Source organism: Lampetra fluviatilis, chromosome 16, assembly GCF_964198595.1.
Source record: "Lampetra fluviatilis chromosome 16, kcLamFluv1.1, whole genome shotgun sequence".
NCBI lineage: Eukaryota > Metazoa > Chordata > Hyperoartia > Petromyzontiformes > Petromyzontidae > Lampetra > Lampetra fluviatilis.
The window spans coordinates 13,007,345-13,025,777 of NC_136290.1; the positions used below are offsets into that span (position 1 = coordinate 13,007,345).

Here is an 18,433-nt window from a genome sequence, read left to right on the forward strand (position 1 = left end):
GTATTTAAGAACAAAATTATCTCGCCCATCGATGCGTCAGAGTTTGCGGAGAGCGAGGCGTGGACTCGAACCTGCACTCATTCACTCTCAGCTCACCCACGTCCCAGGACATAGTATCCTACCTTCACCACCACCACCATCATCATCATCCGCACACGGGGCGTGCCCACACCACACCTGAGGCACTGTGCAGCAGCGTTCCCACCTACAGCCGAACCCACCCCACCCTGACCCTATAAGCTGCCTCGGATTCCTGACCCCCTCCCCGCACCCTCCACAACCGCTGCCACCCACGCGCAACACCACCACACGGCCGCCACTCCCAGTCGCGCTCTTCCCCCGTCTCCCCAGCGAGTCGCTAAGTCGTCTCTGCTCCAAGGCGACTCCTTCCAGCGTCGTCGTCGTCACTCCGAGCGGCAGCAGCGGCGCACACGGCGCGGACGGGAGCGACTGCGGCAAAAGTAATAATGATGATGAGACTAGTATCGTGTAAATATTGTTCTACGTGTCGTTGGTCATCACGTCTATCAGTGTTGTGGTCACCATCTTCATCGATGCCGTAGTCATCATCTCTATCAGTGTCGTGGTTACCATCTTCATCGATGTCGTGGTTATCATCTCTATCAATGACGTGGTCACCATCTTCATCGATGCCGTAGTCATCATCTCTCAGTGTCGTGGTTACCATCTCATCTTTGTCGTTGGTCATCATCTCTATCAATGTCGTGGTTACCATCTTCATCAATGTCGTAGTCATCATCTCCATCAATGTCATCGTCAATGGTTCTCTCGATAATCCCATCGCTATCATCATCGTCTACAGTATACTTTTATTAGTGACACCACCAATGCAATCATATATCAATAACACTATCACTATCTGCATCACCACCACCATTATCAGCGTCGTACTTTATCTATATCACGGATATCATCGTTTTAAAGCTTTCGTGACTGCAGGGATTCATCTTCTTGGTTCTTTCGGTAAAGTCACGTAGAAGGGAAGTAATAGTACAATAATAAAAATAAAACAATTTATTAAGGATATCATCGTCTTTACTTGTTCATCAGTGACAACACCGATGCAACTCAAGTTTCGTACGCTAATTTACGAGACTTTAAAACGATCCCTCCCTCCACTCAAGCGACAAGTAATTCGTGTACTGGTCACGCACACAAGCCGCTTCGCGTGGTGCGGCGGTTGCTCGGTTGTTCTATTTGTCCTTGATGGTGATGTAGTCGTGGTGGTGGTGTCGGATTTCGCAGTCGGTTTGTTTTGTTTACCATCTCCTGTTGATGGCGATGGTGGCGATGTTGGTGTGTCGGTGTCGTGTTTCACCGTTGGACTTTTGTACGCATGCTGAATGTATCTCGCACCGTACCTCGCCAGCCGTGCTAATCGGAGGTTCGGATGTGGTGGCGGCGGCGGTGATAATGGTGATGCCCGTGGTTGGTTTCTAAGTCGACATTTTTCTCCATTTGATTGACGGCCGTGTCTCACAATTGGATGGTTGTTTGGTTGGCTACGTACGGTACGAAAGAAGTTCAACATGCATACATGGTGATGATAGCCATTGATGTTGCGATCATGGTTGGTGATTACGATGATAATGATTGTGGTTCAACGTTGGTCGATTCCATCTTTCTATTCTTGACTAGCTTCTTTGCCCGTCCTAGGACGGAAGCTGTAATATTTACGAAACAATTGTGCAGCGTATAGTTGTATCTCGTGTAAATTTAATGGCAGTGAGTCTTGCACAAAAGCATGTCATCAAACACTTCACTGCATTTCACTGTAGCACTGTATATAAACTGACCTTTAATTTGTTCAAATTCACTGCTCTGATACTTTATTCTCTTCTGCTTTCGGTCGCTGGGGTTGAAATAAATTGGAATTCGATACAATATCTGGAACATCACCGCGAAATGTCTATTTTACTATAATGTAGAAGCATACATTAGACTTGCCTTTTGTCTCAAGGGCTGAAGAAATACATAAAGACACCAAATCCGCTTTGTTGCAGCGTATAATTATTAGATTCACTTTCAATAAAGAAACGTCAAACTTAAAGCGAATTTGCGAGAAAAAATTTCGCTCGACCTTCTGCGTGAGTGTAAAAATCCACCCGCTTATGAATATTAATGCGGAGGGGTGCGGCATGTGGAGTGACGTCACGCGCGTTACACACAAACAGACATTCTTGGCTCATTATAGTAGTAATGCGGTGATGCTGATGATGATGCTGCGGCGATGATGGTGTTGGTCTCGGAGTTTGTGGCTCCGTTGCTTACTCCCTCTCTCGGTCATAACGACGAGGGTGGTGACGTGAACTTCTTTCGCACCGTACGTAGCCAAATCAGATGATCACGTCGATGATGATAATGTTGATGACGATGTTGACGATGACGGTGATGCCCTCCCTCCCTCCCTATCCGTGCCAGTGATGCTCAGCACTAGCAGCATGTCGGAGGGCTACCTGCGCACGGTGACGCCCTCCATGGGAGAGCTGCACACCAGCACGCTGGCGCTGCCGCCCGAGCGGGAGCTGGAGCGCAGCATGGGGGGCTCGCGGGGCCAGAGCGACCGCGTGCACCAGCAGGTGTCCATGATGATGGAGAGGAGCCGGGGCTACAACACCGTGGCGAGCCTCAAGAACAGTGCGTATGCCCCTCTATTTCTCTTTTTAGTTTTACATGCCGGCAACGAGAGATCGGTCGGGGGTGGTAAAGAGGTTCGAACCGTTCGGCGTGTCTCTCCTCTTGACGTCAGGGTTGGGGCCATTCGAGCGCAGACTCGCAGAGCCCCACGGACTCGTCTGGAGATTCCGTACGGAGACTCGCGCGGGTCTCAAATGTGCACTTGCGCGGAAATGCCATGGACGCACAACAGAGATGCAGTTTCAGTTCAGATATTCGGTTTCAGTTCGGATATTTGCATACACATTCGAAGAGACCCATCGACTCGTGTAGATATCTCTAGGCTTACACAGACTCCAGTACTCAAGTAGAAACCCATAGACTTCCGCAGAGAACCTTAGACTTACACAGAGACCCATTGACTTACACCGATAGTCATAGACTGGCAGAAACCCAAATGACTCAGATAACCCTTGGCTTACATAGATACCCAATGACTCACAGAGACTCAATGAAATTACACAGAGACCCATGCACTTACAGTATTTGGAGATCCACAGACTTACAGTGCGTTCTAACGCACATACTCACTTGTCACGCTGCTAACAACAGCAAGTTCAAAGTTCACATTAATAAAACTCGCTATTTAAAGTAGGGCGTCGTCACACCTGCCCACAAAGCCTGTCGTTGTTGTAGATGAACTGTATGCAGCTGAGCTGAGTTTATCACTGGTGCTAGTGAGTTGTGTGGCGAGTTTATCACTGGTGTAGTGAGTTGTGTGGCGAGTTTGTCACTGGTGTAGTGAGTTGTGTAGCGAGTTTATCACTCGTGTAGTGAGTTGTGTAGCGAGTTTATCACTGGTGTTAGTGAGTTGTATGGCGAGTTTAGTATTGGCGTGAGCTGAGTGGCAAGTTTAGCTTTGGTGTTGGTGAGCTGTGCGGTGAGTCTCGTGGCTTTTGGCTTGGGAGTTTTGTGGCTTTCGTGGGCACTCGACGAACGGACGTGGAAGCACAGACGGACAGACATTTCCCGACCAAAGCAAAAGACAGCAGGCTTCAAGAACAATGCTCAAGTGTTGACAAAGTGATATCAAAGTAGATTACATGCAGGCTTAGCCACAGTGATCTAGGTATAAAACGCGACTCAACACACGCGGCCGATCAGTCCCTCGACTCGGTCCTCCCCTCGCCTCATTGCACACGTTCTATAGAACGCAATGTGTGTTCACAGATGAATACAGAACAGCAGTTTACATGGGTACAGGTGGCGTGCGGTGGGATAAAGTGGGGGTACTTTCACCTCTAATACGCCTGGCCAGCGTGGACGCGGTAGGCGCGTGATGTTCAAGTTCAAGTTCATTTATTAAGTATAGCCCTGTGAGCCATTCGGCTCTTAAATCGGGTGCAACTGCAACAAACAAAAAACAAAAACATGAACAAAAAAACATCTTAAAGTGAATATGTGACTGAGATGTGAGCAGGTTTGCGGCTGCAACCTTACCCGTCATGGCATGAAGGGTTTTCGTATTATATGCGCATCCTGCTGCGGTGTGGCCAGGAGATGATGGCAGTACAGCAATGGATTCCTGCATCCCATCCGTGTGGAGCGCCGTTTATCCGACGGATCATCGCTTCGTGCGCTCCAGTTCCCTCCCGCACGAAACCAAACACATCGTTCATGGAATGGAATTGGCCGAACACCCCAATGCAGGACCCTCATAACAAGACAAATGAAAAAGAGTCTTGGGATTTTAGTGAGGCTGTCCTGGATCGAGGAGTAGCTCTGTTGTGGTCTCATAAAGCAGCACAACCGTGTCCCTGCAATGTGCACTAAAATAAGCTTGGTCGCCCCGCACATAAATTCCACATGGGCATGTTCACGCACCTAAACTCACCTGTGTGTCATAACATTACCTTAACGTGCAGCCTTCGATCAATTCACGTACTGATGAAGGTTTCTCTAAGTCATGTCGGCAAATGGAGGCTTTTTGACTCGCAGCTAATGATTGATATTATTTAACAGAAATAAAGATCAGTAATTTACAGCTCTTTGTCCATCCACTGCCAGACGATGGGCTCCTCCACGCTGTGTCAGTTGTAGGGGTTGTTTGACCATACTTCGCCACGCTGGTCATTGGGGGTTGGTGAAGTGGTGGGGCCCAGGACAGTTCAGATATCACTCGCCACTGATGTCAGCCATCTTAGGTCGTTGGACTCAGTCTATGTATGTTGAACTTCTTTCGCACTGTACGTAGCCGACCGTGCTCTTCAGAGGTGTAGAGGGGGGTCATAACTTGTGCACTCTGGACTCTATATCAGCGCAGCTAAGATGTTCGGTGTAACTGACAAATATCGCTCGGAAGCGGTAGTCCTCACGTGGCCATGGGTAGTACGCAATGAAGCAGACTTGGCACTCGGCATAGAAGCTAACGAAGCAACGCTTAGAGCCCCAAGTGACTCATGAAATGCATCTGGGTGAACCAAACATCAGCTGTAATTCGAATCTTACTAAACCTAAACAAGACTAGCCTTTTGCCCGTCCAATGACCGGTGAATTGCAGTAAATCTGAAACTTGCAAACGAAAAGCAGACCGCGACGTGATGTCCATTGCATCCATTCGTGTGCAATTTGTAAGGCCGCGGTGACACAGACTTGATTCATTTAAAGGTTATAATCCCTTGTTCATCATGACGTCCTTTTTACTTCTATGTCTCAACAGCGTTATGGAGATCACGTGACGTGAGGGTTCTGCTTTTGTAGTAGTGAGGGTTGTAAGATGACGCTGAGGAGGGGAGAGGAGGCGCCTCGCCCCCCCCATGTGGAGTGACATCACCTGCTAATTATTATGAATGGGGGGGGGTGTCCATTTGGAGGATGTCACCTCTTCATTATTATTAATCAGAGGGGCTGTTCGATGTGGAGTGATGTCACCTGCTCATGATTATTAATGAGGGTGGGGGGTCCATATGGAGGACGTCACCTGTTCATGATAATTAATAAGGGGGGCTGGTCGACGCGGAGTGACGTCACGCGCGGGACACAGCCATTCTTGGCTCATTATCGTAGTAAATGGGCAACACTGAATAAAAAACAATGCCTGCCATCACCGTCTTGCTTGATGACTAGGTGATTTACAGATGGTGCATCGGCCATTCATCTCAGTCAATCAACCCATGACACCTGGGTCTGTCCCGTGACCTCCTGCCGGCGGGCGTTCGACACTTCACGTGGCCTTAAAGTGCACATTGCCTGGCACATGTGCCGTGTTGACGTCACCGCCACTGTTCCATCATCCTTCCCACGTCCCTTAGGTCCCGTCTCCGTATCTTATCTTTACGCTCGAAGTTTAAAAGATGTAAAATGAGGTGACTCAAAAAAAAAAAGTCTCTTCCTATCATCCATGAGCACAGACCAGAGCTGCCTCGTGTGTCGGTACCGCCTGCAATGTTTTTATGCTGTCAACAACAAAGAAGTATGTGGGTATCCATTTGCAGTAGGTTGGGTCGTACTCAGATTGTAAATGTCGTGGCTTGGCTCTCCAACACACCGGTTAGTGCTGTCCTAGTGACGAATTGGCCACGTTCTGTTTACGTGACAACCCTTACTAGTTGGCTGTGTCGGGTGGTGACGGTTTTAACGACACATTTATATATTTACGCGATCTAACCCAAAAAAAAACCTCTATTATGAGTGAGTGGAGTTCTTGAACAATTCAATCCGATTAGCCATGCAAATGACTTGGTACTACTACTACTTGTGCTGGAGGTGGTCACAAAGTCTGTTCTGGCCCATGGGCCAACAACACTAGACACAAAGTGACACTTTGTGACACTTTGTGTCAAGTGGTTGTGTCCTTCCCCCGCACCAGCGAGGGGCGCGGTTGGCTGCGTATGGTGCGAAAGAAGTTCAACGTGTAAGCAAACATACAGATGGGCCAGCAGTCTCGGTGAAATGAAGTCGCGGAACGGATTAAAAGCCCGCGGGGTGCCCGGAGGTTTTATCATCATTATTACTATTATTACCCACCCGTGCTGCGGCGGTGGGGGTCTCTGTGGGCGCGGCGAGGAGGAGGCGAGCAGCCATCCGTGCGGTGTTCGGTCGTTGTTGTCTCGGCGCTTGGGCATCGTCTGGACGTGTCGGCTGGGGACAAGCCGATGCGACCTTTTGTCGCGCGCCTCGACACTTCGTAGTGTCGACGGTGGGCCGGTGGCTCGAACAAATGGAAGCGTCGTTTCAACTTTAACAACAACAAAACATTTTTTGATGATTATGCTAAAGAGCCATCGATGAGTCGATGGGGTCATTAAAAGCAGACGCGCGCGTGAGACTTTAGCGCGTGCGTATACACGCACGCGCTCACACACAAAGACAAAGATCCCCCCCCCAGACAGTGGTAGGAGACTGTTGGGCCAAGGTGCTGTAAGCGAGCGGCACCCTGTGCAGGCCACGGCGACGTGGGTGGCCAGAACCACTACCCACGCCAACGACGTTATAGAGAATGTATCATTTCACATCGATTTGTCTTTGTGCTACATTTTCCATTTTTCACGTTGTTTTTGCGCAGACTTCTATCAGCTTCATGGGTGAACGTTATTTAATTTGTTTTCATTTTCTCATGTTGGTGACCCGAATCACTCTTGCAGATGAGACTTATCCTCTGTCTCTGAGCCCTATCCTCTGTCTCTGAGCCCTTACCCGGTTAAACAAAATACATTTACCAACAGCCTGTACGCCGAGTCGATATTAACCTGTGCACGTGTGCATCGCACAAGTCGTATTCCCCTCCGATGGAGTGGGTGCTCAACCGGCCACTTTGGCTTCATGCACAAGGGCTAATTATCATCAAGCTTCGGGAGTGATTATAAAAAAATTCTCAAAGCAGTACCCTCCTGTAAAATGAGTCTTGTGACTCTGCAAACGTTTCCTATAACCATACCGAACATCCACATTCACTGTTATTAGTATTACTACTACACTAGGATCCTTGCAGAGTGGTGGTTTTCGCAATGTGCTATGAACCCTGATAACCGAGGTCGATTTCCGGCCACGGCTAACGTGGTGAAGTATGGCCGAACAGGGAGGCCACAGGGCATGTGGGAAATCGCTCTGGCTCAACTGCGTGGACAAGAAGTCTCTTGAAGGGATCTCGTAAATAGTTCCGTGACATCTCCTTCTGCGGGACCATTCTCTAACATTCGTGGTGATGCACTGCCCCTGTGGCAGTTTAGAGTGGACACTCTGTCTCTCGATGCGACACTGATCAAATATTTTGAATTTATTTGTGGGGAAAGTTACAGAAGTTCTGGCCTCAAATATCACCGTGCCATCGCTATGCATAGCAACAAAAATAAACGTCAAGGTTAGGGATAGGGCTATGGATTGATGGCAGCAGCACTGTCTCTCACGGAATACTTTCTGGGCCACTGGTAGACTGGAGCAGGTGGCATGTGACTAGTAGCCTAAGCCATGGTGAGAGCTATACTCGATGTGGTGTGCTGGGCGCAGATTCCTCTGTCTGGGCCGCCAACCCCGAACAGACCTGGCTAAAACTAAGCCCCGTCTGTGAGTGCCAAGTTCCAAAAGGTGCCATCGTGAACGTTCGATCGAGCAAACCCCACGCGCGTGTGTTCCGCAGAGTCGAGGGCGCAACGGCTCCAGCGAACCGCCAGCCAGCCCGAGAAATTCTTCGCTCAGACGATGAACGGAGGGGGGACTCTGTCGCAGGCGAGCGGATCCATGTCCTTCGCGCAGACCCCGACACGGAACTACTCGTCCAGGTCCCAGGGATACATCTTCGACACCAAGGTGAGCAAGGATGTGGCCAGGTCACGTTGCTTTTGGGTCTACAGGCAACTTTCTTACCGAGCGATCCTGTTGTTAAAACGGTGCAAGCAGAGGCCATTGCTCGCACTCTCACGCCACTGCGGGCGGAAGGGTCTCCGCTTGGCTTACTCTTCCATGCTGGCCAGATGCCTTAGAAGAGGTGGGACTTACCCACACTCTACCCCACCCCAAGCGACCTGCCGATCGCATAACGGCGTTGCACTCTTTCATAACGGTGATTCGCAGAGGTAAAGGGATTTAAGAACTGAGAAAACCGCCCAACTGCCACACCAAGAGACGATACCAAGGCAGCATCCCAATTATCTCGTTATCTCAAATAACCACTTTATTATTATCTCAGATAACCACTTTGTTCCGAGGCCTCGAGATGGATTGCATAGGAGGCGGCGCTATAAATAATAAATTATGATGACGCCAACCGTGGAGGTGGGGGAAGCGTTGGAGTGTGGATGTTGAGCTTATTAAACAGTCGATGTTGTGCCATCATCATTATCACCGAAGAGGTAGTTGTGTTTACAGCCGATTTGTCGGTCCCCCGCTGAATGAAGTCCTCCTCGTGACGCGTCGTTTGTGGAGGTTGTTTGGTTATACTTCACCATGCAGGTCGGCGCAGGCTGGTAAAGGAGGCAGCCCGAAACCGGGTCATAGGTCACTCGCCACCAGTGTTAGCCGTAGCCGGCAAATCAAATTCTGTTTGGTCGGTTCATTACCAGCCGTGCCGTCACACAATAAATCGACTGTCACGCCGCTGTATACATCGGCTTTGTCTCCGTCTGTTCCAAGGAGCGATGCAGCTGCAACAGTTTCCCATGCCACAGGCCACCTCAGGCCACCTCAGGCCAAATTTAATTCGGTAATCGCAGAAAAAGGTTGCACATAAAAAAAAGACTTGATGATACAGGCAGTAATGAGAAGGGAACTGGCACTGAGAAGTTCAACTTACGCACATGCAAAGCGGTACTCCCCGTTATGGAAATGTAAACATGTTTTAACTTGTATTCAAATGTTTAAGTGTAGACTTAAGTTGTCAGAAAATAGCGCCACAGCAAATAACCTTTGTTGTTCATAATAGAGGTTTTTTGGGTTAGATCGCATAAATATAAATGTATTGTTAAACCCGCCACCACCCGCCACAGCCAATTAGTAAGGTTTGTCACGTAAACAGAACATGCTAATTCGTTACGAGTACAGCACATCGGTGTGTTGGAGAGCAAATCCATAACATTTACAATCTGAGTACGACGTTTCACCAGTAATTACAACCGGCATCATCAGGCGGCAGCCAGATTGTAATTACTGGTTGGTTGATCACAGCATGACTGACAGTTCATCCAGCAGCACTTCTGCATCAACTGTAGAGGAGTGCACAAGCAATTGAAGGGTGTGGCCGGGGTCGTGTTTGTAGTACATTTGTACCCAAAGGGCGATTGGAAATCTGCGGAAGTTTTGACTTTATATCCAGAGCAACTTCGCTCGGTTTTGGAGTGTGTGTGCAGCTCTGTGCGCTGTGTTGCGATTACAATTTGGCGCCCTCGCGGCTCTCTGTCCTCGTCTACATCAATTAACGCTTTCATAGGAGCGGAAGAAGAACTGTAGTTGGCACTTCCGTGCATTTCTAGACGAGCTGTAACTTAAGATGAATAGGTGGGGGAGGGGAGGGTTAGAGGGAGGGGGCCACGTGTTCCGCCTTATGCTGCTCGAGGTTGGGAGCAGAGCCAACACCTGGGCAGGGCGGGAGGTGGGAGGTTCAGAGAGAGAGACAAGCCCGACTGCTGCCTAACGAGCGTATCGTAGAGGTGGTGTTTGTACCACTACCACCACCGCCAGTGTTTTAAACAAACGAGACTGCCTCGGTTATCGCATCAACCGGGACATGTGGTGAGCACTGGAAGCAACGCCCCTCTCTGTTGGCACCGCCCACTTTTACATTGCCACGCCCACTGCACCACTAGCCTCCTGATCAGGGTGAGTGGCCCTACTGGTAGTCTCTAGTGGTTCCCCCCACCACTCCAACTGCAGTTCTACTTATGTAGAAGGCCCACCCTTTGCCCGTATTGTGAGTCAAGGAACGAGGCGAGAATATATTAAACCGAGGAGAACATCCAGATTTTCGCAAATGCTTTGGCGGACACACTGGGACAGTTTCTGAGACCGCCAGGGACTGTGCCGGCGGTGACGTGGCCGAGCGGCGGCGTGATTTTACCGCTTATTTTGTTTGCGGAGACTTGCAGTTGTAGCCCCAGCGGCTGCTGCCCTGTTTAATACTGTGGGGTGTATGAACCACAGCTGCGTGTGCCCCGTCGTCTGCTTCACGTTGGACGCTGGGAGATCCCACGACGTTATTTGAAAACGAGCAGGGCCGCGTGTTGTTTCGGCACCACGATCACATTTTTTTTGGCCATCAATCGCAAATTACTTCATTTGGGTCAAAGCACACAGCTACACCTCCCTGCTGGAAGAGACTACACTTAGATACACATCGCTACACCCCCCCCCCCCCCTGGAAGAGACTACACTTGGATACACATATCTATACCCCCCCCCTGGAAGAGACTACTCTTAGATACACATATCTATACCCCCCCTGGAAGAGACTACACTGAGACACACATATCTTTACTCCCCCCCCCCCCCCCGGAAGAGACTACACTTGGATACACATATCTATACCCCCCCCCTGGAAGAGACTACACTGAGACACACATATCTATACCCCCCCCCCTGGAAGAGACTACTCTTAGACACACATATCTATACCCCCCCCTGGAAGAGCCTACTCTTACATACACATATCTATACCCCCCGCTGGAAGAGACTTACACTCGCCTGCGAAACGTAGCGCCTTCACGATAGCCGAGCACCACGACAGTGGCGCAAATTCCAAATGTAATCACTTATTAATAAAGCAGGATGTTTGGCGGTTTCAGCGCTACTGTTCCGATGAGTCCCGTGTTCTCGTCACTAACATGCCACTGTGCAGGGGCGGGGGTGGGGAGTTTTACAAAGCCTTGAGAATCGCTTTAGGCTGGTCAGCGGCAGATGGAGACGGCAAGCCAGCACATGCGCCGCCGCGCATGCGTGTTGTTGTTCCAATGTTCATGTGCCGAGTGTGTGTTGCGATGTGTCATGTGCCGAGTGGTGTCGTGATGTATCGGCTACAGCGAGAACACTGCTACTGTGACCCTGGCCCACCTTAGGTTCAATCCCTGGCCATGGTAATTACCAATGGATTATTATATTTGGAGCTGACTTCCACCTTCCCCATCACGGTCAATTCGGTGCAAGATGAGTCCTACTTGGTGTGGTGTGGTCACACTATTATTAAAAGGTAAATTGTGAAGTTGCAATCCCAGCGATCGTTTACTCGTACCGCTGCTGTCGGAAGAGCCTCCACTAAGGGGAGCTCTAGACAGCCCCTCGAGAGGTCATTTGGCCTACTCTTCCACGTTGGCCAGACATCTTAGAAGAGATCCCACACTTGATCTTGCCATGCTCAACGTGCCCATTGACTAACTGTGGTGCAGGTGGGCAGAGGCAGAAGGATTTAAAAAAGTTGCCTCGTCGTTCCATTCGTCGCTCCGGGAGATTCAAACTGGGCGACCTCGGCATTTTAAGTTCAACGGCTAAACCACAGCGGTCGCTTACAAACGCGAGCCACCCCAATCGCCCTCAACCAATCTTTCCCGCCGTAGGACCTAACCCACCACCGCTCGCATTCCCCTCTGTCTCCGCCCACCCCAGATCTCCCGTCCTCGCACGGCGGGCGCAGGCGACGGCATGCGGCGGGCGGAGAATGGTGGCGACACTTACCGGCGGCCCGGCACCGCTTCGTCGGCCGTGGACGGCTACTCGAGCTACGGGCGGCGCACGCTGTCGGTGGCGCGCCCGCTAGTGTACGAGGACGTCCGGCTGCCCGGCCCGCCGTCCCTGCGCCTCGACGTGAGCCCCGGCGAGCAGCCGCTGCCAGCTCCCAGGGTGGTCCTCGAGCGGCAAAGCGTGTACGGGTCGCAGAGCGCCAGCGGGCTCCAGTCGATGAACCGTCGGCAGGCGACCATGTCGCGGGTGGTAACGCCCACGCCGGCGCCGCCTGCAAACGGCATCACGACGCTCGGCCACTACTCGATGGCCGGCGGTGGCGGCGGCGGTTACTACGAGGAGTATGTGGTGCCCCAGCAACCGCAACCGCAGTATTTCAAGACCATGCCCAACATGGGTCAACAGCAGCAGCACCACCACCACCACCATCATCAGCAAAGCAGCACCATGTCAAGGAGCTACCAACAGCAGCAGCAGCAGCAACAGCAGCAGCCGCAGCTGCCGCCTCCGCAGCTGGTGCAGGTGCAGCAGGCGATGCCTCTGAGACGCCCGACCACCGCGCCGAGCTACGACCAGTTGGATTACGCCGGAGCCGATCAGGCGGCCGAAGAGAGCCGCAGCGGATTCGGATCGAGCGCCACCGCAAGCACAACGACGCGCACCACGCAGGTGCGGCAGGTGCAGCAGCAGCAGCAGCAGCAGGAGCAGGTCCGGCCGCCGAGCCCGGCGCAGAGCACCGCGTCGCAGTTCTCCACCATGCAGCACACGTCGAGCGGCGCCGAGTGGGGCCGCACGGCGCAGGCGTCCTTCAACACGTACGTCCCGGCAGCGTTGGGCGAGTGGTGGGCGAGCGGTGGGCGAGCGGTGGGGCGTTGTGGTGGCAGGGATGGTACAGGCAATGTTATGTTTCTGTAGCCAGGAAAGCCTCGTAGATTCTCATGACTTTATAACGTTGCTGTCACGTTTTGGCAGTGGCGGGGGGGGGTGACGATTGCCCTGATGTGCAATCCCAATTCAGTGATTTGCAGGTAATTTTTAAATTTGGACCTTGATGCTGCCAAGTACAATGGCCTACTCTTTGGAATGACGTCACGGAAATCTTTTAACGGTCTAACTTGTTCATCAGACGACGCGTGTATTCTTTTTGTTTACGATTCGTACACCTGCAGTGGTAATCAGGGCGGCCGCTGGGTTAAAACTGTGAACACCTCTGCAGCAAGCAGATGAAACGCGCTACGGCGAGGCCCACGTCACCGCCACGGAATGTGGTGGCGTACCATATGATCCGCTGAGCCGGCATCATCGAGATCCTGGTTTTCAATTCGGGTTTTAAGATGCCCCTGATTCTCAAGTGTTGTGAGTTGATGGTCTCAGTCCGGTCAACCATGGACTGCAAAAAATAAAATTCCAAATTTGGATTTGTATTTCCTAATTAAATTTTTTTAAAATTCCAAGCTCTGAGATTTTAAATATTAAATTTGTTTTGTTCTGCAATAATTATCTGTAAAGTAGGGTGTGTGAGAAAGTGAAGCAGCACCCGGTAGTGTGACTAAGAAATCGCTTGAAGGAGCTCTATGATATCTTCTTCCACGGGCCGTTCTCTGCTCTGTCAGAGTTCCGAGTGGATACTTTGGCTCATGACAAGCAGAGTAAAATTGGGAAACAAAAAGCCATTAAAAAAAAATATGTCATCCTCATACATGTTAAGGAAATTCTCACTGCGTCTCCAGACTCTCTTTCAGGAGGGCTCTGGATTGAGATGTTTTACCCGTTCGTCTATGTTTTACTGCATGTGACTCTAAGTCGGAATACCCAGATCAGATTAACACGCAGGCAACCTGTTTGCCGTACTACCATACGTTGGCTCTGTAAGTTGGAAGATATTATCACTTGCACAACACTGTGGGAAGTAAATAACAGGCAAGGCTTTTTATGAATGACCCATAAAAAAACTAACATCGGACTAATATTGTTTCGGAGGAGCTGTGGTGCAATGGTTAGCGCACTGTGCTACAAACCGACGATCTGAGTTCGATTCCGAGCCGTGACTATCAGCAGTATCTGAGCAGGCCTTGCCTGAATTGGAGTGAATTCGCATAACCTAAGAACACAGATTATTGATGCCATTAAGCCAAGTGTAAAAATGCCCGATTGTTTTTTTAAAGCATGGGCATTATAGAGTCATTACTAACCGCCCGAACTCAGTTTCGCCAGAACGTTATAGAAGTTTGGCTTAATCACGAATTCATCCAAACTGTGGCTGACTGGGGCGACGTGGAGGCAAAGACGTGGGCACAGTAGACGAGGGCAAAGAGTAAAATAATGAATAAAAACACGCCCTGTCCTGTTGGCAACTCTCAAGGTAAACAGGAGCTGTAAGCCACCTTGAGCCGCGAATCTGGAGCGTACCAAGACATGCGGTGGTAGTAGGGGTTGGGAGGTGGTAGAGTTACACACGGAGGTCTGGAATGTACCACAGCTTTGCGGTTTTGGGAGCAGGGGGTGGGAGAGAAGTTGGAATTCAACATCTCTGATGCGTTCTTGGGGTTATGTCACGCGCCGTTCGGCATGGTGTCCGACGTTTCACTCCGCGTGCAAGAACTGATGTGAATTCAATTGGTTATGACGCGAAAGAAAACGCGGTGCAAGACTGAAAACACGGCGGAGAGCTGTACCCCATGCACATCCGCGACAAACCTGCGCGATGGTGATTTGGTGGTGGCTGGGGCTTTAAGATTTGTGCCGTTGCGGGTGCAATCACCCTCGCAACTGACGTTGATGCGGGGATCTCCACTGGCGCGTCCGCAAATAACTCCGTTAAAATCTCGACGACCGAACCGAAACTGCGTTCCTCCAACAAGACTTGAGCCGACCTCAATATCAAACCACCGTGTTCGTCATTTAAGCGTTCTACTTTCGGCGAATTTGGTGGAGGTTGTTTGTTTTTTTATAACAACATTTTTTTGTAGATTGACTGCATACCAGTCAACCCCATGCCCTTATACATTTAAACGTTAATCTTACTCACTCTGCTATACAATACACTACTATACACGACACTACACACGATACTACTATGCACTACACTATACACGACTATACATTACACTATACCCTACACTATACACTACTATACACATACCTGTCAACCCCTTATCAGTGCCCTACCTCATTACAGACCAATTCAGACCTTATTGGTCACCGGTTGCCCTCATAAATCTCAATGTTCGTCCTACAAAGTCCTATCAGAAGGGAGAAACACAAACAAAGACATTTATTTGGCCCGTATTGAAACGGCTGTATGCCGTATGGATCTGAAAACTAAATTTCTCTGTGCAAGAATACGGATAAACCGTATGGGTTGACAGCGATGACGTTGAATCGGCCCATCCATGATCCCTTTGGGGGTGACTAAAATGGATGCCGCATTGTGGCAGTCAACTTGAGTTGCCCTATGCAGAGACTCGTGTAGTTCTGTCGTAATTATTTACGACGAGGTGATGGGATGTTGAGAATACGGGGATATTTTTACGGGAGACCTGCGTCCAGGATGACCTGTTCCATAGGAACATGGAATTTCCGCCACTGGCTCAAAGATGAGGAAATAACTGACATTGAACAGAGAGACACTTTGACGTGACTTACACTTAAAAAAGACAAGGAAGACATAATCATGCACGTGCAAGGAGTAAGCATTAGCTACAGGTACGCGCTAGACCTCAAACTTATTTGATTAGCAGTTACGTAAGCTGATGGGTAGCTGTCAGAGCAAAATGCCTTTGCATATTTGCTGACAGTTCTACAGTATTTTACTCGAGGTTGTCTCTCCAGGTGTTGGACACCGCTTCAATACATTTTGCCAGGTTTTCTATAGGTTAAATCCCTGGTAAGCGACACAACTTTTATACTGAACTTTTGTTGTTTTAATAGGATCACCTTTATGAGAGTTGGAGCTCTCTTCCTTTGCCTGACAGACAACGAGGGACAGACAGATGACAGAGCTGATGCATTGACAGTTTCAACCTTCGTTCGAAAGCACTATGAAGAAATAATATTATTCCAAGTGAATGGCCACGAAGATTGTTTGGGCAATATACGCGTGAGGCTGTCTGCAGGCACAGTCAGAGACAGGGTACACGGGCTAAGTTTCCCCATCTATGTTAAGAATTTTTCCCCAAGTCTCTTATTTACCCAGGAAGCCTCGCCGAGTCTCGAGATTCTTGTCGGTACGTGCCTTCTTTCGGCGCGATGGGCCGATCCCTTTTATGAAATATTTTCACACGTGGCATGAAACTGCAGCGTCCACAGTAAATCCACTCGCCCAGGGAAGAATGGGTCAGATAGGTCACAAACATGCTGGCTCTACTGTCCTCACCATAAAACCACTGAACCAGTGCTCTTAACCCCACCATTCGCGCCTATATTATTACTAATATAATTTACACAAACACAATTATACAATAATGATGATGATAGGAGTGGAGCGGCGGTGAAGCGGTTTGCACAATGTTCTGTGACTCCGGTGACCTGAGGTCAATTCCCGGCCGTGGCTAACACGAGTGGAACGCGATGTCCGCACCATTCTTGGGCCCTCCCTCTTTACCTGCCCAGACCGACCAGTATGCTCACATGGTGTTGGGAGCCCTTCATCTAGCAGTGGATTGACAAAGGGCTGCTACATTGTTGTAGACGATGTTACATTTAAGCTACTGGAGAAGAGAAAACTGTACGCATGAGATAAAGAAAACAAAACGTGAGAAACGATACAAATGAGGGAATAAGAGTGAGACTGCAAAAGAATAAACGTTGCATTTTAATTTGTGACAGTTCATCGGACGAGTGGGAGATTAATTAATAATTACCACGTCATGACAAACCACACAACGTTTAACATGCGCATCGTTCAGAGGTTTCACCGAACTTTCCAAAGAGCTATGCTGATGCCCCAACTGGTAGTGGGAATGTGGTGGGGGAGGGGGGGGGGGCATTGTGGCAGGCGAGGTCAGGAGGTCGCTGATTGCAGCGGTTAAAGGTGGGGAGGGGGGGCGCGCATACCGGGTAAGAAAAAAGCCGACGGGATGACGTACTGGGAAATTGAGGCGTAACATCGGGATGTGTACTGTGTTTCATATACAGCTTAAATCCAGAAAAATACCGTTGTGTAGTGTATGACGTATATTAAATATACAATGATGTGTTACGTAGTGTAGAATGCATATTACATGCACGAGAATAGATAACGTAGCAGATCATTGTGACATTGGGTTACCCTGGAAAACCTCTGTGAGTCTTCTTCTGTACGGAGGAGGGTCCCACGTCCCGCTAAGTGGGACGTCAACAGTGACGTGTACCCCACAGCAAGAGAGGACTCGCGTGACAGTGTGCACGACTGAACCTTTTTTCGCACCGCTTTATATGACGCACGTATGTACGTCGAACTCCTTTCGCACCGAACGTAGCCAACCGTGCTCGTCGGAGGTGCGATGTCGACGAGACACGAGTGGAGCTCAGGAAAAGTCTCGAGCTCAGAATTATAAAAAAAAATTCCCCCCAATAAGCGCAACACCCACGGTCTCGCTCGTGCCACAGCGACGACGGCGGCGGGGGCTAACGCACCGCTTTCCCCCCCCCGCCACGCAGGATGCTGTCGCAGGGCATGACGCTGGAGAAGGCGGTGGAGATGCTGCGCAGCAAGCGGGACCCGCAGGACCTCGCCTACGCCTCGGCCTTCATCCAGAGCGCCTGCTACCGCAACCAGGCCAACAAGGACAAGGCACGCCGGCGTGCACGAACACACACCCGGGCGTGTTCACCTCACAAGCGCGCGCGTGTTCCATTTTGCGCGCGCGCGGTCTTCGCAGGCGCACGCGACACGGCGCGCTCTCGCGTGCGTGCTGTGCGCGGCTGTCGGTCATCTCGGCCGCTTAACCCACGACACCTGGCTCTGTCCCGTGACCTCCTGTGACTTCCTATCAGCGAGCCTCCCACGCTGGACGTGGCCTCCGAGAGCAGCCCGGCCCAGAACGAGCGACGTCACCGTCGCTTATCCGCGAATGGCGGCCGTTACCATCATATATTTACGCAATCTAACCTAAAAAACCTCCGATGGATGATATTGATCGCGAAAGCCAGCTAC

General features: G+C 50.3%; 1 protein-coding gene across 1 annotated transcript in view; it reads left to right on the plus strand.

Annotated features, from left to right (window-relative positions):
- The first annotated feature begins 245 nt into the window (after window positions 1-245).
- LOC144936571 (plakophilin-1-like) overlaps window positions 246-18,433 on the plus strand; it is a 42,012-nt gene continuing 23,824 nt past the window's right edge. The window contains exons 1-5 of the mRNA XM_078863779.1: window positions 246-461; window positions 2,443-2,658; window positions 8,273-8,442; window positions 12,223-13,112; window positions 17,938-18,070. Of these exons, the coding sequence (XP_078719905.1) occupies window position 461; window positions 2,443-2,658; window positions 8,273-8,442; window positions 12,223-13,112; window positions 17,938-18,070 (1,410 nt within the window). The 5' untranslated portion in view covers window positions 246-460. The remainder of the gene's footprint in view (window positions 462-2,442; window positions 2,659-8,272; window positions 8,443-12,222; window positions 13,113-17,937; window positions 18,071-18,433) is intronic.